General features: G+C 39.5%; 1 protein-coding gene across 1 annotated transcript in view; it reads left to right on the forward strand.

The window, feature by feature from the left end:
* SLC12A8 (solute carrier family 12 member 8) overlaps nucleotides 1–23110 on the forward strand; it is a 118648-nt gene extending 95538 nt beyond the window's left edge. The window contains exons 12-15 of the mRNA XM_048215063.2: nucleotides 10649–10743; nucleotides 11293–11410; nucleotides 18386–18446; nucleotides 22051–23110. Coding sequence (XP_048071020.2) covers nucleotides 10649–10743; nucleotides 11293–11410; nucleotides 18386–18446; nucleotides 22051–22213 — 437 coding nt within the window. The 3' untranslated portion in view covers nucleotides 22214–23110. The remainder of the gene's footprint in view (nucleotides 1–10648; nucleotides 10744–11292; nucleotides 11411–18385; nucleotides 18447–22050) is intronic.
* Nucleotides 23111–23436: the final 326 nt, after the last annotated feature.

Here is a 23436-nt window from a genome sequence, read left to right on the forward strand (position 1 = left end):
AACAGAGAGAGTGAGAGAACACAAGCAGGGGGAGCAGCAGAGGGAGGGAGAAGCAGGCTCCCCGCTGAGCAAGGAGCCCAATGCGGGGCTTGATCCCAAGATCCCAGGATCACAACCTGAGCCCAAGGCAGATACTTAACCAGCTGAGCCACCCAGGTGCCCAATCCCCCTTTCAACCAAAAAGTTGCTTCTTCTGTTAACCTTCATGTTACTAGATAAAATATTTGTATTTCTACTCCTTTTTTTTTTTTTTAAGATTTTATTGATTTATTTATTTAACAGAGAAAGAGAGAGACAGCGAGAGCGGAGTGTGAGAGGGAGAAGCAGGCTTCCTGGCTAGCATGGAGCCCGATGCGGGGCTTGATCTCAGGACCCTGGGATCATGACCTGAGCCGAAGGCAGACGCTTAACAGCTGAGCCGCCCAGGCGCCCCATGTATTTCTACTTCTTGATATGTCAGTTTCAGATATCATCTTTTGACTTCCTATTTTAATTCATTTATGCCACTCTGACTTCTCATCCAGTGTCCCAGTGTATTTATTATCAGTTTTTGATTAACTTAATAGCTAATATTCATATTATCATGATTAAGTAAATATTGCTTAACTCTGAGCCATATATTATACTATGATTACATTTCCTTTTTTGTTCAACTTTTTCTGTTTCCTGAAGTTAATAATTGCCTTGTTCTTTATTTGCTTGGTTTTCTATAAAATCACTTTTCTCTAAATGCTTGGGCAGATATATCAAATGCCTCTTAATGTTATTTTCCAGGTGCTTGAATTCTTCAGAAATTTAATATATTCTTTTTTTTTCTCCTTTGTCCTGTTCCACTCTAAACTATCTGTTCTCTAAGCCTGCTACAAAACTAATATCTTGGAATTTCTCTCTTTATCATACTTCTGTGTCAGATCCAGGGAATAAGAGATTTTTCTGATACAATATTATACTAGATTTTTGCCTTTTTTTTTTCCAACTCAGCATTGAATGACCTCCCTATGTTTGAACAATTTCCAGTGTCATAAGGCTTGATGAGAGGCCTCTCACACTCAAAACTAAAGATGTCAGATACTCAGTTTTCCAGCATCTCCTACAGCTAAGAGTTCAGGCATGAGGCAAAGGTTCTGCTAATCAGATGAGCCCCCTTATACCTGGAATTGGGAACTGGAAACCTGAATAAATGAGGACTTCAAGGAACTTTCTAAAAGCCTGATAGTAGGGGCACCTGGGTGGCTCAGTCGTTAAGCGTCTGCCTTCGGCTCAGGGCGTGATCCCGGAGTCCTGGGATCAAGCCCCACATCAGGCTCCTCCGCTGGGAGCCTGCTTCTTCCTCTCCCACTCCCCCTGCTTGTGTCCCCTCTCTCACTACTGTCTCTCTCTCTGTCAAATAAATAAATAACATCTTTAAAAAAAAATAAAAAAATAAAAGCCTGATGGTAGCTGCAGGATGACTGCATTCCTGGCTCCAGTGTCCAGGGCTTTCAGAATCAGAATCAGGGCTTTCAGAATCAGCAGACTCCAATGTCTAGATCTTGGTGCCTGCCATAGTAGTGTCCCCCTAGACTGCTCTGATGTATAATTTTGAGTGTTTTTCCTGGCCATATAGCCCTGAAGTTACTTTGCTAGACTTTCTAGCTATTCTCTGAGGGAAGGCTAGGAAATCTGTTTTTACCTCCTCGTTTTGCTACTTCATATGAAGTTGTGTGGGTTTTTTTCTAAGGAAGAAGGGGAGATTGGGTAGCAACAATCGGTCTATGCCACACTTACCATGGTTTTAATATCTAAGAGCTTTTGGTGTTTAACCCAATTTGTCCTTATGTTTTTGTTTTTGTTTTTGTTTTTTTGAGATTTGTTTATTTGAGAGAGAGAGAGAGCGTGAGTGGGGGAAGGGGTAGTGAGAGAGAATCTCCAGCAGACTTCCCACTGGGTGTGGAGCCCAGCATGGGGCTCTGTCCCAACACCCTGAGATCATGACCTGAGCTGAAATCAAAAGTCGGACGCTAAATCAACTGAGCCACCAGGTGCCCCACCCCCCATCTTTTAAAAAATTTGAACATCATCTCGTTCTTGTTTTATGAGTACAATGGCTTATATTATCTCTCTGGTAATATTACTTATTCTCACTATAGTCTTTTTCTGCTCTTTTTGCTGACCTGTGTTCTCTAGATCCTTTTCTCTTTTGCTTGGTCTTTCTCTCTCTTATACTGGAGGCTTTACCAAAATGTCTGTTGATCTTTTGATTTCTTTTCCTACTTAAAGTGAAGTACTAAAAAGCTGTTTAAAAGACCTGCGTGCTGGACAGGGCTAGTTGATTGGGCCATCTCACTGTAGAATGGTTAGGGAGTAAGCTAGCTTTTTCATAGGAGGACCCACAAACATGGCTATCTAGAGGTTTCCTCTGGACTGTTTAGTTCCTCCAGAGGAGAGTCCTTTAATCTCTTGCCTCAGCCAGATGACTGCTTGCATTCAGGGAGCAGGGGGAAGTAGGGGAGTTAGGGGTATCTTACTGTTTAGGATACAGACTTTCATTTAATTCCCTAGTTTCTAGCTCCATTCTCCCACTCCTTGCTGTGTCTGGTGTCTCAAGTCCAGGCACTCACTGGTTTGATTTCTTCAGAGGAAAGGGTCAGGCGTTGGAAGGAGTTGTTACCTAGCTGTGTGGGCAGAAGAAAGGCTCTTGGTGTCCAGCTGTGTCAGACACAGTCTTGCAACCACACCTGTGCACCTTACCACTTCCCAGGGACATGGCACTCTGGTCTTGAACTCTGCTGGGATGCGTTGGGCTGCTCCTTGCCAGTATCCTCTCTGTAGGCCCTAGAGTTCATTCTCTTGTGCTCTGCTCACTCTGTTACCATTCATCTGTCACCTTTCCATCTTCCGAGTCTTGTTTTTATGTTTTCTTTCTCATTCTCCTCGTATTTGTGGGTTTATGCTTTTTAATTCCTTTTCTGTCTTCTCAGTGGGCTTCAGGAGAGACATGTGGTCAGTTTGCAATGTTTAATCAACAAAGTACTTGCTGCCCAGTTGCCCAGTTGTAGAAATGTCATAGCTGTTGACCAGTCCCTCTCTTCTGTCCTCACTGCTTGTACCTTGGTACAGACCCTTTCCATCCAGCACCCAGACTTTTGTTAAGTCTGCAAACCAGACTCTTGCCTCCAGATTCTCCCACATTCTGTTTCTCCTCATTGTCCACTGAATGATCTTTCTAAAATAAAACTCTCATCATGTCTCTCCTACTTAGAAACCTTCAGTAGAATCTAATCTCTTCTATGTAAAGTCCAAGATCCTTGGTGTGATTTGCAAGGTTCTTTACAATCTTGCCCTATATTGCCTTTTTGGCCATTTTTCCCACGACAGTCCATACTCTGTATTTCCAGTTACACTTAGACTAGTGCCCTAAACACATCTTGTTCTTTATTCCTTCCTGTCTTTGCATATGCTGTTCTGTCTTCACAGTTCCTTTACCTCCTGCTTCTACATCTGGAAAACGCCAACTTATAGTTTAAAATCTGTCTGACTTTTTATATCTATTTATACCCCCTCTGAAAAGGCCTTCCTGATTTCTTCTCCTGTGCAAGCAAAACATTTAATCTAGGCTAGTAGTATAAGGAATTAACACATTGTTTTATACATTTAGATCAAATTTGTTTCCACATTTGTTTTCAGGCCTACATGTCTGTCTGTCTTAAGGAAAAGAAATATTAGTTTCATTCCTTTACCCCTAGACTGTGTCCTTTCTTTAGTCATAAGCCATGTCTTTCCACCTTATATTCATCACAGTTTTCCTTTTTTTTTTCCACAGTATTCCTACACAGTACACAGCATGCAACAAACACACAGAAAAGGCTAAATTGATGCCCAACAGAGAAAATATTAGCTTAAAAAATGAAACATTGATCAATAAAGTAGAATAGAAAGAGTTACACTATTGTAAGAACCTAATTTGTGACGAACCAGATGTCATACAATAATAAGAATCAAATCACTATTGAATAAACATTGTTGAAATCAAATGGATCAAAAAGATTAACTTGGGCTGATTTTATACCTTATATGGCCATGAATTCCCTATTTATAACAGCTGTGCAAGAGAGAGATTTCTGACTATTGAAGACATCATCAAAAAAGAGGATCTGATTAAATAGAAATAAAAAACATTTGTACAACACAGTGTCACAGAAGGAAGCAATTATTCTGACAAGCACAGCTGATAAAAGCATACCTTCCAATGCATATTATTTTTAAAAATAGGAAGGTCAAAACGCAGATTCTACTAAAGAGAAGTGTGCAGGTAAATATGCAGTTTACATTTGAAAAATCAATGCCCAGACTCATTCATTGTTCATTCAACAAACTTGTATTGTTAAGTGTTAAATATTCTTGGTAGTTAAAAATAGCCAGTATTTTTTGAGCATGTCCCATGTTCTTGACACTGAGATAAGCACTCAACAGATGATTTCATCTAAGCTCAGAGTTAGGCCTTGTTATTATCTTTTCATAGAGGCTTAGAGAAGTTAAACGTTTGCTCAGGATATGAGACAGCCAGAATTTGAAAACAGGTCCTTTTCACTTTAGATCCTGTGCTCTTAACCACTATACAAAGTGTATGCTGCTTGCTGATGGTATCTGCTATAAACTAGGCCATCATATTAATTCGAAGAACACAAATTAAACCACCTTTAAAATGCCATTGCACATCTATTAAGCTATCAAAAATTTAAGTGAAAAACAGTAGGTCTGTGGTAATCAGGTAAATGAACACATTGCTGGAAGCAATTCCAGTGGATTCATTCCATCTGGATCTGCTGATTAAAGTTTTTCATCAAATTTGGGAGCCATTATGCCTGCAAATATTTTTTTCTGCACTTCTCTTCTCTATGGGATTCCAATTACACATTAATTGGTATACTTTACATTGTCGCCCAGGTCTCTGAGGCTCTATTCCTTTTTCTTCCACCTTTTCCTCTCTGCTCTTCAGTTTGGACAATTTCTACTGATCTATCTTCACGTTCAATGATACTTTCTTCTGCCATCTCAAATCTGCTGTTGGACATTCTAACTGTAGAACTTATTTTCATTTGCTTTTTTTTTAGATTTATTTATTTATTCAAGAGAGAGAGAGCGTGCGTGTGTGCATGAGAGTTGGGGGGAGGGGCAGAAAGGGAGGGAAAAGAACTAGCAGACTCCACACTGAGCATGGAGCCTGACTCGGGGCTGGATCTCAAGACCCGAGCCAAAATTAAGAATCCAGTGCTCAACCGACTGAACTACTCAGGTGCCCCTCATTTTTTTTTTTTAATGTTTACATGTCTCTGTTGATATCCCCTATTTTGAAAATCATTGCCATCATATTTTCCTTAAATTTTTATTTGTTTATTTGAGAAGGAGAGAGAGAAAGGGAGAGAGAGTGTGAGTGGGGGGAGGGGCAGAAGGACGGGCAGACTCCACACTGAGTGGGGAGCCCGACACAGGGTTTGATCCCAGGACCCTAAGATTGAACCTGAGCTGAAGTCAGACACTTAACCAACTGAGCCACCCAGGAGCCCCTGACGTTGTATTTTTATTTAATTCTTTGACATATTTATTATACTAGCTGCTTGGAGTCTTTGTCTGCTAAACCCAACATGCACGCCCACTCAGTTTCTTTTGATTGCTTTTTCTCCAGAGCAGGGTCAGTTTTCTGTTTCTTTGCATGTCTTGTAATTTTTGGTTGAATACTGGACAATATAGATAATATAGTGTGGCAACTCCTGATTCTGATATATGTTTCCAAGTTTTTGTTTGTTTTAGTAAATTTCCTGGATTTGAACTATGGAATCTCTCTCCTCTGTGGTGCGTGGATTCTGATGTCCTTACCCAGTTTTTTTATTCTTATATTTAATTTTTAGCCTGGCTTCCTGGGGGTTGCCCTTGAGTCTGTGTGGCCCATAAGGCTCCACCCTCTGCCAGTGGATCTGTGTGTAGGTTGGGAAGCCAGCAGACTGGCTTTTACTTTTTGCCAGTCTCTCTTTGGTCTCCTCAGGCAGGAGCATAGTTTTCCAGTCAGTCAGGAAAATATGCGGAGATATAATCCTTCTACAGTCCTTCTGTGGCTCTTTCATTCTAGATCTTTCCATTAAATTTCTAGTTGCTCCACTGCTTGCCCTAGCTGGGTCCACAACCTCAGGCTAGCAAAGCTGAGGACTTTTCCCTCTAAATTTTCTACTATACTCACCACATTTAGCTTATAAAGGCACAACTCACAAGGTTGCCCCCTCTGGCAGCAAAACTGCCAGTTTCTGACTGGCTGCATGCTGGTAAGAACTGGGATGGGGATGGGAGGCCAGGCCATAGGCTCTCACTGTCCTCACCTTCAGTTCCAGCAGTTTTTGAAAAATAAATACTTCTTAATTATTTGTCTCTGTTTGGTAAATTCTAGAGCCCTGAGTGATTGCTTTTTATTATTTTGTCTAGTTGTACACTTACTTCTTGTGGAGAGGACTCACTGACTTCTTCACATTGCCATAGCTGACAGTCCCTCTGGTTCATTCTTCTTCTTTTCTTTTTTCTTTTTAATTTTTATTATTGCTGTATAGTTGACAAAACATCTCTGGTTCATTCTCTCTGGAGAATGATCTTTCACAATGTAATAAGAAATATAAAACTATTTCATTGCCCTGACTCTGTAAATCTATTTGGAGGAATTGTGTACCAAAGAAACAACTCAAAACCAAACAACAAACCATAAAATGTGTTCAAGATTGTCATAGCTAGATTGTTTGTGTTGATAAAAAATTCGAAATAACTTAAATGTGCCACATTTGGAAAGTGGTTAAAAGAATTGTGTTATCAACATAATAAAATACCACGTGGACTTGAAACATGATCCTTTGTGGACTATAGCAATGCACATTCTTAGTTTATATTTGTTAACTGGAAGTATGTGTTTATTTATTCTGATAAAGATATGGAGTATATTTTCAGAGACATTTTAGTATTTATTTTAAGTAACTTCTATAAAATTACTTAATTTGTTATTTTAAAAATTGACATAATTATGCTTATTATATTTGATATTTTTAACATGCCTGATGCATGGTTTTATGTACCTGTTTGTTTTGCAACTAAGGTATGATAAAGTCAAGTCGCTTTCTTAGTTATTATTCTAGAATTTTTAACACCAGAAACTGTCCCCTCCCACGCTAGTCTGTAAGACTTGTTTCTTTTCAGCAAAATCCTTGACAAGAGAAAAAGATTCTTTTTTTTTTTCTTTTGGGATTAGTAATGCCTTTATTTTTTTTTTCTATTTTATTTTATTTATTTTTTTAATGATTTTTTATTAAGAGAAAAAGATTCTTTTAGTCATTTTTGAAGAGTCTTGAAACCATAGTTGTTCAGAATTCTGAATAATTGCCGGCTTTGTTGTGCCTATTCAAAGTATTTGAGCATCCTTGCATGAATTCTCCCTCACATTGCTGATGGATAAAACTGCATTGTGCTTGCCTGGAGGGCACACCCTTTCCTTCTGTTTCCCCCCTAGGTTCCTCAGAAAACATACACACACATACAGTTTCCTTAGGTACAGTGTAATTGAGGTTGTGTGAGATTGAGATTAACTGTGAAAAGGTGAGCTTAACATTTCACAGATCTCAGAGAGGCAAAAATCGAAGTCCTTAACCAATACTGTTCCTTCTTAATAACCAAGGGGGCAACTGTATTTCACTAAGCCTGCGATCGAAAAAATCAATCAAGCCTCGGGCATGTTAAAATTGTACAATTTAATTAATGGCGATCAAGAGTATTCCTACTTTTTAAAAAAAGTAATAAGGCCCTTAATTCAAATCAATCATAAACTTTGGCCGTTTATTTTAATCCACTATTAATGAGGAGACATTTATTGAGCACTTCCTATCCACAAACTTCTAAACACCAAGATTTGGCATTTCGAGATGTAAAAGAGAGTCATTGCTCTCACGGTGTGGAGGTACAAAAGAGAAGTATAATAGTTGGAAGCGCATGACGAAGGCAGACAGATGTTGAAAGGATAGAGACTACTTTGGGGGCTGGGATTGTTTCTTTATTCATTTAACCACATGTATAGAACATTTACTACATTTCAAACACTGTTCCAGGTGTGGGGGAACATTCTGGATAGACATAGAAGGTCTCTGCTGTCCTTGAGCTTGCATTCTAGTAGGGGAAGACACATACTAAACAAGCAAACAAAGATATACTGTAATGTCAGTAAATGATAACTACTATGATGAAGAATAAAGCAGGGTAACAGGATAGAGAGAGACCACGTGGGGAGAAAGGGTACTGTTTCAGATAGGTTTGTCAAAAAAGAGATCTCTGAGAAGAGGGTATTTTAATGGAGAATCTAATTGTATAAAATAGTGAGCCATGTAGAGATGTGGAGGAAGAGTTCCAGATGGAAGAAATGGTATGTATAAAGGTACAGGTGAGAATAGGATGGGCAAGTTCCAAGAATAGCAGAAGTCCAGCAGTAACTTGAGAGGAGTGGGCTAGGGGAGAGAGGTAGGAGATGAGTACATGAGGAAAGTGGGGGTCGGTGCACTTTAGGGCCATGCAGGCCAGGGTTGTGATATGATCAGGTTCAGGCTTCAAGAAGATCACTTAAAAAAAAACCACTGGCTTTGTGAGGAATGTATTGTATAGAGAGACGTAAGAGAAGGAGCCAAAGCCTGTTGGAGATATATTAAGGCAGATTAAACTGCTATAATAATAATAAATGTAGTGGCTCAAACACAATGGAAATTTATTTCTTACGTGCACTAATAGTCTAGGAAGGCTCTCTTCCGTGCATTGATTCTGGGACTCAAGCTCCTTCCATTCTTTTGACTTTATTATCCCTTAGTACCTTGTCATATAAAGTCAAGACTCAGTTACCATGGTCAGATTTCAGGCACAGAGAAGAGGCATGCCTGTTCTCTCAAAGCCTTTGGTGCAGAAGTGGTACTCACCACTTTTGTTCATATTCTACTGGTGAGAACTTAGTCACATGACCACACCTCACTGCGAAAGATTTTGGGAAATGTACTATGACTATGGTGTCTACTATAGGAACACACTATAGTAAATCAGATGAAAGTGGCCTGGACTAGCATGGAAGCGATGGAGGTGGTAAGGAGTGATCATATTGTGGATATATTTTGATTGTAGAATCAACAGAAATTACTGATGGAATAGATGTATGTGTGAGGAAAAGAGGGGTTAAGGATAAATCTTCGATAGTTGAGTGAATGGTGGTATTGCTTATTCAGATGAAGAAGACTTGAGGAGAATAGATTTCTGCTTTAGCCATGTTAAAGTTTGAGGTGCTTGTTAGCCAGGTAAGGGGAGATATTAAGAAGACAACGAGATATTCAAAACTTCAGTTCAAGGTAGAGGTTGGTGATGATGTAAACTTGGAACATTAGCATGTGGATAGTATTTAAAGCCATTGGGACTAGATGAAATCTCCTAGGAGTGAGTATATTTGGAAATAAGAAGAGTGCCAGGGACTAAATAAATGCTGGAATACTCCAGTATTTGGGAGTTAGAAGGGGGTGGTAAGCCAGCAAAGGAGACTGAGAAGGAGTGGCCAGTGAGACAGGAGGAAAACCAGGGGAGTAATGCATCCTAGAAACCAAGAGAAGAAAGTGTTTCAATAAAAAGAAAGAGATCACATGTGTCAGATGCTGTCTGAAAGGTCCAGTAGAATGAGGACTGTGAGTTGACCATTGGATTTAAAAAGTTTCAAGTCATGACAACCTTAGGAAGAGTAGTTTTAGTGGAATGTTATATACAATCTTAAGAGTGGGCTGAGGAAATATGGGAGCTAGAAACTGTATAGGCAATTCTTTTGAGTTTTGCTATAAGGAAGATAAAGAAATAGGGCAGTAACTAAAGAGTGGACTGGGAAATATTTGTTTAGGTGGGAGAAATTACAGTGTATTTGTATTTGATGGTGATGATTCAATAAAGGGTGGAGAAATTGATGATGCAAAAGCAAAGCCCTTGAACAGGGCACAAGTGGAGGAATGTGCCTTATGTAAGAGCTGGGACTGTTCATCCACTGTGAAAGGAGGAAAGGCAGAAGAGAGGGTACAGATCCAAGTAGATTTGTAGATTTGGTGATGAGAGAATATAAAAGCTCCATTTGAGAGGAGAAGCTGTAAATTTGTTACATCAGAGAGTAGGAGAATGAGTTGACTAGGTATAAGACTGCTGAGGAATGCTGAAGTATAGAAGCAGGTGAGACAAGAAGGGAATGCTGTTAGTCTTGGACCATAGAATCTTAGGTAGGTAAGAGGGTAGTGAAAAGAGGAGGTAGGTGATAGAAAGCAAAAACATGCTAGGGAAAATTGACTGAAGATTCCTTTGTAGGCTATGAATAGTTGGGGTGAGAGACAGCGGAGTAAATAAGAAAAAAAAAGAGGTGATAGGCAGAAGTAGATAGATTGAGATCATGATTTAAGGAGGTGTAAAGTTACTAGTAAAGCAAGCCTTAAGTGTGGTCAAGGGACTTAATGGTTGAGGTGAATGGGAATTGTTTTTTAGGCTGAGTTACAAATTTGGAGAAGAAGAATTCATAGGTATTTGCTCATAATAGAAAAGAATTTGGTAACAAATTGGTAACCAAGGATTTGGCTCATTTATTTTTTAGATTTCTTCCTAAAGTCTACACTCCAAGAACAAGATATCCAGAGACCAACTTCTTTCTACACCCACATGTGCAACCCCTGGGTCTCCCTGTTAGGGGTGAGTAACTTCATTTTTATTTCAATTGTCTTTGAGAAAGAATTCAGGTAGAGATATCCACCTCGGGGGCTGCATAGAGGAGAGGAGAAAGGAGGGTCTTAATAGGAGCTATGTGATTTAAAGGTGTTACATAGAATTTAGTTGAGACTACAAATGGCAAGATTATATTTAATGAACCACTTATTTTAATCAGTGGTTTACATTAAAAATACTTAATCATCTGTGATAACCTCTGAGTCACTAAATTTCTAGCTATAGCAAATTAGCATAATTTCACTCTAATTTGTTTCTTCTAGGGAGAAGTAGGGCAAGAAGCTAGGGTAGAATATCTATTTATTGATAGTTTTGATTACTGGGTACTTTTGGGTGGGTGTCTTTCTCAAATATCTGCTTAAGTGAGGTTTTGAATTATATGTGAACTTTATTTAGAATTTATAGTGATCAGAGGTTGATGAGAGGGACTACTGTTTCTTATGGCCCTGGCCTTGTGGCTTGCTTACCATGTGATAAACCATTAGATGACTTGCCCTTCCTACTCTGTTTCCACAGGCTTTTGGGTCTCTTCTTATCATGTTTGTGATCCAGTGGGTCTACACCCTCATTAACATGGGTGTTGCTGCCATTGTGTATTTCTACATTGGTCGGGCCAGTCCAGGGCTTCACCTTGGTAAGCAGCAGAGCCTTTGTGCCACCATCTTCCTTCCTCTCTTTTAGCATTCATTGAAAAAATGTATTTTGAGCACCTATTAAGTACCAACACTGACTCAGCTACAAATCCCATTTTCAAGTAGCTTATAGTCTAGGAGGAAAAATAAAACATGCACACAAATGGTAACAAATAAGAAATAATAACAACTTGTTGGTTGCCATAAGACATATGGCAGTAAAATTGATAACAACAATAGCGCAAGGCCCAGGAGGAAAGAAATGGAAATATACTGTTTTAGGTTTCTGATACTAATGGGAAATACTGTAATATCATTTAAAGGTAGACCATGATAAGTTAAAAAGGTAAACTACAAACCCTAAAGCAACCACTAAAATAATACAACAAAGAAGTATAGCTAATAAGCCAGTAAAGAAGATAAAATTGAATTTAAAAAATACTCAAATCAAAATAGAGCAGGCAAAAAGAAAATGATAATAAAGGACATATGAGACAAACAAAAAACAAATAGCAAGGTGGTTTATATAAACCTAACTATATCAATAAGCACACTAAATATAAATGGTCTAAACATTTCCAACTAAATGGTCTAAACACTGAGATTGTCAGATTGAATAAAAAAGCATGATCAAACTATATGCTGCCCACAAGAAATTTACTTTAAATATAAAGGCACAAATATATTAAGAGCAAAAGGGAGGGAAAAGATAATATCATAACATGAATCAAAACAAAACTGAAGTGATTATATTAATCACCAGACAAAATAGATTTCAGAGAACAGAATATTACCAGAGATAAAGAGGGTCATTTCAGAAAAATAAAGGGAAAAATTCATCAAGAGGACAAAACAAACCTTAACATTTATGCACTTAGAAACAGAGCTTTAATAACATGATGCGAAACCTGACGGAACTGCAAAAAGAAATAGAAAAGTTCGTATTGACAGTCAGAGATTCCAATACCTCTCTCTCAATAATTGCTGAAGTAAGTAGGCATAAAATCAGTAAGGCTTTAGAAGACTTTAAGAACATTGTCAACACACCTGACCAAACTGATATTTATAGAGCATTCCACCTAACAACAACAGAATATACATTCTTTTCAAGTATACATGAAACATTTACCAGGATAGACCATAGTCTAGGATTAAAAAACGTTTAATAAAGTTTTAAAAAGTTTAATAAATTTTAAAAAGTTTTTTAAAAGGTTAAATAAATTTAAAAGCATTCAAGCAAATTCAAGAACAAAGTATGTTCCTTGACTAAGGGGGAGGTAAATTAGAAATAAGTAATAGAATGATATTCCAGTTATCAAAATATTTAGAAACGAAAGAACACTAAATAACACTAGATGACTAAGAACACTAAATAAAGAAACTAAATAACTGATGACCCAAAGAAGACATAAAAAGTGGAACGACAAAGTATTTTGAACTGAGCAAAAATGAAAATGTAACATTTCAAAATTATGGGATGAAGCTAATTCAGTAGTTAGAAGGAAATTTATAGCATCGAATGGGTATATTAGAAAAGAAGACCAGGGAGGGCACGTATTGCATGGTGCACTGGGTGTTATACGCAACTAATGAATCATCGAACTTTACATCAAAAACCAGGGATGTACTGTATGGTGACTAACATAATATAATAAAAAAATATTAAAAAAAAAAAGAGTAGGAGACAAACTGAGGGCTTCAGAGGGGGGTGGGGTGGGGGATTGGGATAGGCCGGTAATGGGTATTAAGGAGGGCACATATTGCATGGTGCACTGGGTGTTATATGCAAATAATGAATCATGGAACATTGCATCAAAAACTGGAGATGTACTGTATGGTGACTAATATAAAAAAATAAAAATTAAGACAAAACAAAACAAAAAAGAAAAGAAGACCAGAAACCAACATTGCCCTGTATGTTAACTACCTAAAATTTAAAAAAAAAGGAAAAGAAGAAAGTTGTGAATTCAATGACCCCAGCTTCCAACTTAAGAAACTAGAGAAAGAAGATCAGATTAAACCCAAATAAGAAGAAAAAAGGAAAAAAATAAAGATCAAAGTAGAAATAAAAATTTTATATAGAGAGAATGCAATGAGACAAAAATCTGGTTATGCGAGATCAACGAAATTGACAAAACTCCAGCTAGACTGATCAGTATAAAAGGAGAGAAAGCACAAAACTACCAATACCAGGAGTGAGGGAGATGGTATTACTAGCATCTACAGATATTAAAAGTGAAACAAAGAAATATTATAAACAGCTATATGCCAATAAATTTGGCAACTGAGTTAAACTGGACAAATTCCTTGAAAGATGGAAATACCAAAGCTCACTCTAGAATATAGGGCTATTTAGGTAATCTAAATACCTTGTCATTAAATATCTGCCCACAGAGAAAACTCTAGGCCCAGATGGCTTCACTAATGCAAACTGCCAAATATTAAAGGAAGAAAGAATATTCATTCTATAGAAACTCTTTGGAAAACTCTACACCAATATCCCTCATGAAAGTAGATGCGAAAAATCATAACAAAATTTTAACAAGTTGAATATAAAAATGTATAAATAAGATAATACATCATAACAAAATGGATGTACCCCAGAATTTGAGGTTAGTTTAAGTGTAATATTCACACACTACAAGAGGAAAACTACAAACATTTCTGAGAAGAAATTAAAGAAATTGAAGAGGAAATTAAATAAATAAATAAGAGATCTACTGTGTTTTTGAATTGGAAGATTCAATATTCTTAATGTCAGTTCTCCCCAAATTGTTCTATAGATTCGACACAATCCCAGTCAAAATCTCAGCTGCCTTTTGCGGAGCAACTGGCAAGCAGACCCCAACAAAATACTTACATGGAAAAGCAAAAAACCTATAGTAGTCCAACCAGCTTTGTAAAAGGACAGAGTTGAACTTGCATTACCTGATTTTGAGACTGATTGTAAGGTAGAACAATTGAGATAGCATGGTATTGGCATCAAGATAGACAAATCAGTGGCAAAAATAGAGAGTCTAGAAAGTAGCCCCCACATGTACGGTCAGTTGATTATCAAAAGCGGTACAAAGGCAATTCAGTGGAAGAAAAGTCTTTTCAGCATATGATGCTAGAACAATTGGAAATCCGTATTCAAAAAATTAGCTTCAGTTGCATACATCATACAATATAAAAATAAAATGGATCATAGAACTAACCATAAAACCTAAAATTATAAAATTTCTACAATAAAATATAGGAAACTAACTGAATGAGGCAGATTTCTTAGATACAACACTCAATGCAGGAAGAGAGTTGATAAATTGGACTTCATCAAAATTAAGAATACTGATATTCCAAACATACTGGTAAAGAAATGCAAAGGTCAGGATGCCTGGGTGGCTCCGTCGGTTAAGCACTGCTTTCGGCTCAGGTCATGATCCAGGGTCCTGGGACTGAGCCCTGCATCGGGCTCCCTGCTCAGCGGGGAGCCTGCTTCTCCCTCTCCTGCTTCCCCTGCTTGTGCTTTCTCTTTATGTCAAATAAAGAAATAAAATCTTAAAAAAAAAAAAGAGAGAGAAAGAAATGCAAAGGCAAGCCATAGACTGTGGGAAAATACTAGCAATTCACATATCTAATAAAGGACTTGTATCTAGAATACATAAAAACTCTCAAAATTCAATAATAAGGAAATGACAACAAAAATGGGCAAAGATTTTAAATAGATTTCATCAAAGAACATAAATGGGTGGCAAATAAGCGCATGAAAAGATGCTCAACATGAGTGGTCACTAGGAAATGCAATTAAAATCACCCCATACTACTATACACCCATTAATATGACTAAAATTAAAAGTACTGACCATGTCACCTCTTGTTGAAGATATGGAGCAACTAGAAATATTATATACCACTGGTGGGAATGTAAATGATACGATCACCTTGTACAACAGTGTGACGGTTTATTATAAAGTTAAACAGGGGAGGTGGGTGGGGCGAGGGGTGAAATAGGTGATGGGGATGAAGGAGGGCACTTGGGATGAGCACATGGTGATGTATGGAAGTGCTGAATTACTATATTGTACACCTGAAACTAATATAACTAATATAATGCTAGCTATATTGGAATTAAAATTTAATAAATAAATCGATCGATCGGTAGACAAATAAACAAATAAATAAATAAATAAAGTTAAACATATACCTACTATATGAACCAGCTACTGGACTCCTAGTTTTTTACGCAAGAGAAATGGAAGCATATGGCCATAAAAAAGCATGCGTGTGAATATTCATAGCAGCTTTATTTGTAAATAGCCCCAAACTGGAAACAACTCAAATGTCCCCCAACAGGTGACTCTATAAATGAATTGTAATATAGCCAAACAATGGAATACTACTCAGCAATAAAAAGAATGAACCTTTGTTTTAAAGAATGGACTGCTGATACATGCAGTCACATGTATGAATCTCAAAATAAAGTGGAAGAAACCAGACAAAAAGAGTACATGGTGCTGTATTTCATATATGTATAATTAATATATTTTATATATAATTTATATATAAGCCAGACAAAAAGAGTACATAGTATACTATTTCATAGATATATATGAAAATCTTAAAAAAAAGAGAGAAAGAAATGCGTAGATAGATAGATAGATAGATATAATTACCAAAAATGCAAACTAATCTATAATGACAGTGGATCTGTGGTTGCCTTTGGATGGGGTTTGCGGGTGGGGGACGCGTTGGGGGAGGTCTTATGAAGCAGCTTGAGGAAGCTGTTAGAGGTGATGGAGGTGTTCATTATCTTGTTTGTGGTGATGGCTTCACAGTACCTACATGTGTCAACACTTGCCAGATTTTACAGTTTAAATACATGTAGTTTGTTCTAAAAATGTACTAACTTGTTTTAATTAGTAAGATTAAACACAGGGCAGAAATGGTAAGATAGACACACACAGACATGCTAGTCACAAAGGGAGAACTTTATACTGACAGATCCCTAGAAACAGGAGGCATGGCATACCACTCAGGGCCAAATGGGGAAGGACGAGGCTTGGTCAGGAGGCAGAAGAGGAAGAGAGGAGAGCATGGCCCAGAGCCATGACTGGAGTTTTAATGGGAAGGGATGGGCGAGGCAGGTAGGTAGCTGAACACGTTTAGGGTTGGATTGTTTGAATAATTTCGGTGGGCTCTGGGGTATAAGGGTGGTCACTAGCTATCTGGTACCTGGCCTTGGGGTGATTTAGGGCAGGGGAGTATTGGCTTGGTGTGTGGGAGTTTAACAAATAAGGTGATTGAGGATGAGGGCTCTGGACTTGTTGGTTTATACCCAAAGTATGCTCACATAGGAGTTGTTTGCTATCTCTAGAAATGAGCTCGCACCTCTAGGATTAAGGTCACAAATTCTGGAGTGTCAAGAATCTAGAAAGTAAGCAAACACAATCAGTACTCTGATTGTGTGTCTGTTATTCCTTAATAATAAAGCTGTTTAAAGAGTACAGTTGAGAGCCCTTTTCAAAAAGCAAAATTCTATGATGCCCCAATTTAAAATAAAACAATTAGTTTCAAGTTCTAACTAAATCAAACCATAACAATCCAGGCAAAATGAAAAGAAAAAAAAAAAGTTCTTCAGAATTGGAAGAGTCTGATGTATAGTTTTGAAAGAAAAGCACATCAAACATTGTTAGTCCCATTTACATTAAAAATGATGCTTTAAAAAAGGTCATGCTAGGGAGAGGTCCTCCTATCAGCTAGTTTAAGGGGTAGAATATATTTTGATTAACATAAGGGTTACGTTAGGGATTGCTTCTGAATTTCTTAGAAATTAGTTTGATATTAAGAAATTTAAATATTTCCCAGAAATTTAGTCACAGGAAAATATGAAATAAAATTCCAGGCCAATCTACACCCAGAATTTAGATAATTTAGAATGTAAGGGATCACAAATGAGTAGGGTCAGTAAAATGTTTATGTTTATTTTCTTCCTTCCAACAGTATCAGAATATATTAGAAGCTTTCTCTTGCAATTGCAGATATTAATGCAAATCTAAAATTTGTCCCCCCTTTAACCACAAGAACCCTAAATGAAACTGAGGGAATATGTGTTATCAGTTACATCCTGTTGACATTAGCCAAGATTCTAACATAAGCCCCATAATGCTAATGTCCCGATTATATATTGAATACTATCTTAGCACCCAGTTTTCAACCAGCCATTTAGATACATACATACATACATACATACATACATACATACAAAATTTGAAGAAGCATTTTCTAAAACTACATTTGATTTGATTTCCTAAAGTTATATATAATTTATTATGTGAGATTTAAAAAAAAAAAAAACCACACCAAAGGAGGGATGGATTTAAAGAAAAAAAAGTTGATGAGTCCTATACTAATCAGTGAGTCCGATGTCAGGATATTTGGCCAGTATCTCGACAATCTCACTTCAAACTTCAGCTCTGACGTGGCTCTATATTGAGCTATGTGATTCACTTTACACCTACAGAAACATCCCAAGTGCCAGATCCTGTGCGTATTGTACTGTGAAGATTCCAAGATGAAAAAGACGTCCTTTCTATGCTTAAAGAGTGAATGGTCTCATAGGGGATTTTATAGCATGTATTTAACATATTATCAATTTGAATCTAACAGAAAAAAAATGATCAAAAATTTTTAGATTCCCGAGACTGAAGTTAGCAAATCCTCTGCTTTTTCCTCTGTAGCACTGTATTTAGTTTCTTTCTTGGGATTTTGGATTTTAGAAATTTTTGAAAGAAATTTTTGAAAACTACATATGGGTACAAAGTCCTTCGTAGGTTGGTATCAGAGTCTTATGGTAAATGAGGTTTAGTTAAACTGAGAAAGGAAAGAAAGCTTTTGTGCTAATTCTGTGTGTGTGTCAGGGAGTGTACATTCCCACTATTAAAGCCGGGCTTCTGGACCTAGAGCCTTTATTAATACTTACGTATCTGTTTTCCCTGCAGGATCAGCCTCCAGCTTCAGCTTCCTCAGGTGGATGAAGTCCCTTCTGATCCCCTCCTGCAGGTCCGTGCTACTCTGGGGCCGTGGGAGGTACTCAGGGTGTCCTGTCCCTGGCTAGGTTTAACTGAACTGTGGGTGGGAACCTGACACTTGACAACCTCGAGGACACTCAGACTCTGCTCCTCACTGCCTTCCGCCACCCAGCCCCCTCCCCGGTCTTAGCTCAGCAGAAGCTTCCTCTGGCTCCAGTCGTGCCTTCATATCCTCAGGAATCATAAATAGAGGCTTTTTCTGGAATCTGATTGCTGGGTGCTGAGTCAAGAGAGCTGCTGTCAGTGAGTTCCCAGTCTAAGACACACCAGCATCAATACACAGTCATACACAAGATTAAGGCCTCAAGGCTACTCCTATGCCATCTCAAATCAGAGGTGGTTGACGTGCTTGTATTGGTGAACGCGCAGAGGTCAAGTACAGAAACACAGCAGAGATTCTAGAGGATTTCTGTGGGCCCTCCATGTTCAGATACACAGGGAAAGGGAGAAGCAGGAGGAGGCCACATGGAGAAGGTAAGACTTTGGGAATGCTCTCGTCTCTTTCCTCTTCCTCCTCCACCCTTCCGGTACTGTTGCTTCCTCGACTTTGAAGGCCTCAGGACTCTGGAAAATCACTTCCCTCCCCTTTCAGTACCAGTGAGGAGCCAGGGCTGTGGGCTGGGAAAATCCAGGCAGGACCCAACCAAGTGTTTATTTGGTTTCATTTTGTTTGTTTCTGAAACTAGAGAAATCTAGGTGGCCTTTACCGATACTTACACCTTCTGTGCCCTGACATTGCTGATGGATGATGGGAGCCTTTCCTACTGATTTCAGATGTAAATTCAGAATCCTTTTTTTTTTCTTTCCATTTTTCTTTATTGTGGTAAAATAGACATGTCATAAACCTTATTCTCTTAACCATTTTTTTATTTTAATTTTTTTATAATCATTTTTTATTATGTTATGTTAGTCACCATACAGTATATCCTTAGTTTTTGATGTAGTGTTCCATGATTCATTATTTGCATATAACACCCAGTGCTCCGTGCAATACGTGCCCTCCTTCATACCCATCACCGGCCTATCCCAATCATTTTTTTAAAGTAGGCTCCACGTCCAGTGCCAGGCTTGAACTCACGACCCTGAGATCAAGACCTGAGCTGAAATCAAGAGTCAGACGCTTAACTAACTGAGCCACCCAGGCGCCCCCCCACCGTCTTAACCATTTCTAAGTGTACAGTTCAGTGGCATTAAGTACATTCACATCGTTGTGCAACCATCACCACCACCCATCTCCAGAACTCTCCATCTTGCAAAACAGAAAGTCTATACCCACTGAACAATAACTCCCCATTCCTCCCTCCTAAGAATCCTTTTAAAGACAACTCTTTGCAAGCACTACCAGTCTGTTCAAGTTGACAGAAGAAATGAAACCCTGGTGCTAGAGCCTAGGATGTTAAACCAGAAGGAGCAGGGGCTCTGGAAACTATCAGGGAGAGGGCTGGGAGGCGCTGGTGTGTGGGGAAGAACCCCTTTCCTCTGCCTGGATGTGGGGCTGTTGTCCTTTGTGCAGCTATAGGAGGGGGTGGATTGCCCCTAGGCCTCTCTTCCGGTCTGGGCCACCAGGTTGGGTGACTCAGGTCACAACACACCAGGCTTGATCTCTCCCCCCACCCCTGGTCCTGAGGGAAAGTAGAGGCTGGGTGGACGTAGATTGTGGAAGCCGCCTACAGAATCTGGAGCTGCGAGTGGTGTGTGGTTGAGAGTATCTGGCCTTATCTGATTCATAGGAACATTTTTAGGCATTTCTGGTTTTAAAGCCTATAAATGACCCTGGGAGGTCACTACTCCTTAAGTTGCACTCTGAATTCCAGGAATTTCACCTCTGAGGTCACCATAGTACTATGTAGAAAAAACAATGCCTTCGGAGGAGATTATTCTTAGAAAAGGATAGTGCTTTCGTTGTCATAGGACCCAGTGCACACTATTCATAGCTCTGTGGGCTTGTGAATTGGGTGGCGCAGGCCTCCACTAAGTCCCAACATCACACTTACTGGCCTCACGTGGTTACTGGGTGAGATCCTGTGATGGTTATTCAGGAGGGTGAAAGGACCAAGAAAGGGTGATTCACTTAAAAGTAGAAATTGCTGTTTCGTAGTTTTGAAGGACTGGTTCCCTCCCCCCCCCCCCCCCAACTATAGTCCCGGATGCTCTTCAAAACCAAAGAAGAATCATGTTGTAGAATCTGTTTGGGCAAAGCAATTGGGCTATGCTGCGTCTTCTGCCACACACAATTCCCAGAGTTATGTGAAATGAAGCCTGACCTTGAGAGAGCTTTCTTTCCAGAAGTCCTAGCAATTGCCCAGGTGAGAATTCTTAGGCCGTTCTCGTCTAAAAATGAAGCATAGTGTTTCTCTGAACTCAGAAGAATACAACGGTTTCACCTTAAGAAAAGAAAAAACAAGCATTAACAAAAATAATGCATTGGCAAAAACACTTTATGTGGACCGAATGTCACCTCTTAAGCTTACTTCTCGAAGAGTCAACCTTTATAGAAGTTCACTCATTTCTCAGAAAACCTCCATCTATCTCCTTTAGGTATGTTCTCAGCCGGTGGCTGCCGGCCTTCGTCCTGTGATCTAAACTTCTGTAACAGCACATTTTGCCAGAGGCAACTGGAGCTTTCTACTGAGGTTCCACAAGTTTAGAACGTTAGATTGCTACCTTTTTAAGATAATTGTCAAGCATATTCTTTAAAGAATGAAACATTACTACTCGCAAAGTAGATGATTCTTTCTGAGTAAAATTTTAAGGAGGAAATCCAAGCCTGCGGTATGATTTAAGGCCCTGCCGCAGGCTGAGGGAACTGAGGGGACCTGGAAAGATGAGGAAATAAGGCAGGGTAGGTGAGGAGCTGGCCCGGGGCCGTGAGGCTGCTTAGGGGCTGGGCAGAGACTATCCATCTTCCGATGCCGGGTTCGTCGTTCCTTACTGCCTCCCGCCTCTAGCACTTTCCTCTTGTCTCCCAGACATTTTTCTGTGCTGGTTTATTCTAACTCCAACTGTACGTCGACACTTCAGGCGACAATGGAATCCACATCGGGATGTGCTTTTTGTCTTCAGGCCAGTTTAGTGTCAAAAGCCTCTGCGGTTCCCCTCGTAGCTGCTTCCTCTGTAAACCTCAGCCCCGGAAATCATTCTTCATTCAATGTTCTTTCCAAAGAACCAAAGAGAAAACTTCTCTTTCTACTCTTCCCAGTTTTCCAGCCTCTCCATTCCATTATTTCATTTGACAAGAAAGCAAAGGAAAGCTATAGAGCCCCAACGTGACACCGTTGGGGAGGTTATCTTGGCGGTTGTCGCGTATGGGGTGGGCACAGCTTTACATGTCTCTACTGAAGAGAAGTAAATATCACTCTCCTTATTTTGATACTTATTTTTTATAGTTTGGGCTCGTGAGCTATTATACCTATAGTGTTCCCCAGTTATCTGATTTAAATACATGGTCAGTACGAGGGACAAGGTAATAAGCACGCTGACGCTCGTACGCAGCTGTACTCTACCCGGAGCACTCAGCTCCGCTGCTTCGCGCTTTGTCTTTCGTTCCGACCGCCTCTGTGTTTCTCTCACCCAAGGAGCTTGAGGTCTCCCCGAGAGCGGATAATTTTGGCGCCGTCCCTGGCTAGGGTTGACATGGAGATGACTCAGCTCACCCAGGAGAACGCAGACTTCGCCGCTCGGGATCGCTACCACCACTCCTCCCCCGTGAGTCGGGAACAGCTGATGGCTCAGTACTGACGACCGAGTGCTCCTTAGCAGGCGGCCCGAGGACGCTGCCCTCTTGGAGCCGTCCAGGGCACAAAGGATCCAAACCCCAGAACCTTCATGATGCTGGTTCTCCTCAGTAAGAACCCAGAGACCTGTCCTCCCCTGCTGGTCTGGACAATGGAAATCTGCATTCTGGTCTGGAGCACCCATCTCGCCAGGGTCACCACCGGAATGGCTCCGGCCCCCGCAACACGCGCCCAGTCTGGAGAGCTCCACACGGACAGCGAGACCTGCAGGTGTGGAGAATCAGACCAGGTTGCTTGTTCTGCAGGCCGCAATAAATGGTTCTTTTAAATTTTATTGTATTATTTATTTTTTGAATAAATAATACACTCACATGGTTCTAAACCCCAGAGGATAATCATATATATATATATATTGTGGAAATTCCCCCTCCCATCCTTGTTCCCCATACGTTCATCCCCTGCCCCAGAGGTAACCACTGTTCTTATGTACACTTCCAGCATTTCTTTATGAATAGACAAGTAAATGGGAATGTGGGTTCCTATTACTCCCTTTTTATACACACAAGGTAGTGTATTATACATGTGTTCTGCACCTTGCTTTTCCCCTTGGAGACATTTCCATATCAATACATACACAGTTTCCTCATAATTTTTCATTGTATGAAAAATGGTATAATTTATTTCATCAGTTCCACAATGATGACATTTGGATCGTTTCCAATGTTTTGCTATTATAATCAGTTCTGCAGTGAATAATCTTGTACATATGTACAAGCCTAAAGTCTATCCATAGGATAAATTCCCAGAAGCGGAATTGCAAGATCAAAGGGCACATGCATTTGCAAGCTATTATTGTTTAGGGAAAGTCTTTTTAATTAAAAAGTTAAATTACCGTGAAAAACGTAATGGTGACTCATGTTCTCAAAAGCTTTTGTGGGCCCCAGCTCTGTGGACACCTTTGCAGCTGTTTTACGGCAGGAACGCCTGAGGGGACAGGACTATGTGGATTCCTCGATGAGCTCAGGGTGGCGTTCATCACAAGCCTGCCGCTTCCCCTGGTAAGGTGAGCACCTGGCCCAGAGCTGGTGGTTTCCCCGCTGAGCCAGAGGGAAGTACCATGGGATCCGTTCTGACCCCTTTCTTCTGTCCTAGTCGTTTTTAAGCTGGTGCGCGGAGACTCACCTGGGAGGCTCGTTAAAAGTGCAGATTTCTGTACCTCATCCATAG

This window comes from Ursus arctos, unplaced genomic scaffold (assembly GCF_023065955.2).
Source record: "Ursus arctos isolate Adak ecotype North America unplaced genomic scaffold, UrsArc2.0 scaffold_4, whole genome shotgun sequence".
Lineage (NCBI taxonomy): Eukaryota > Metazoa > Chordata > Mammalia > Carnivora > Ursidae > Ursus > Ursus arctos.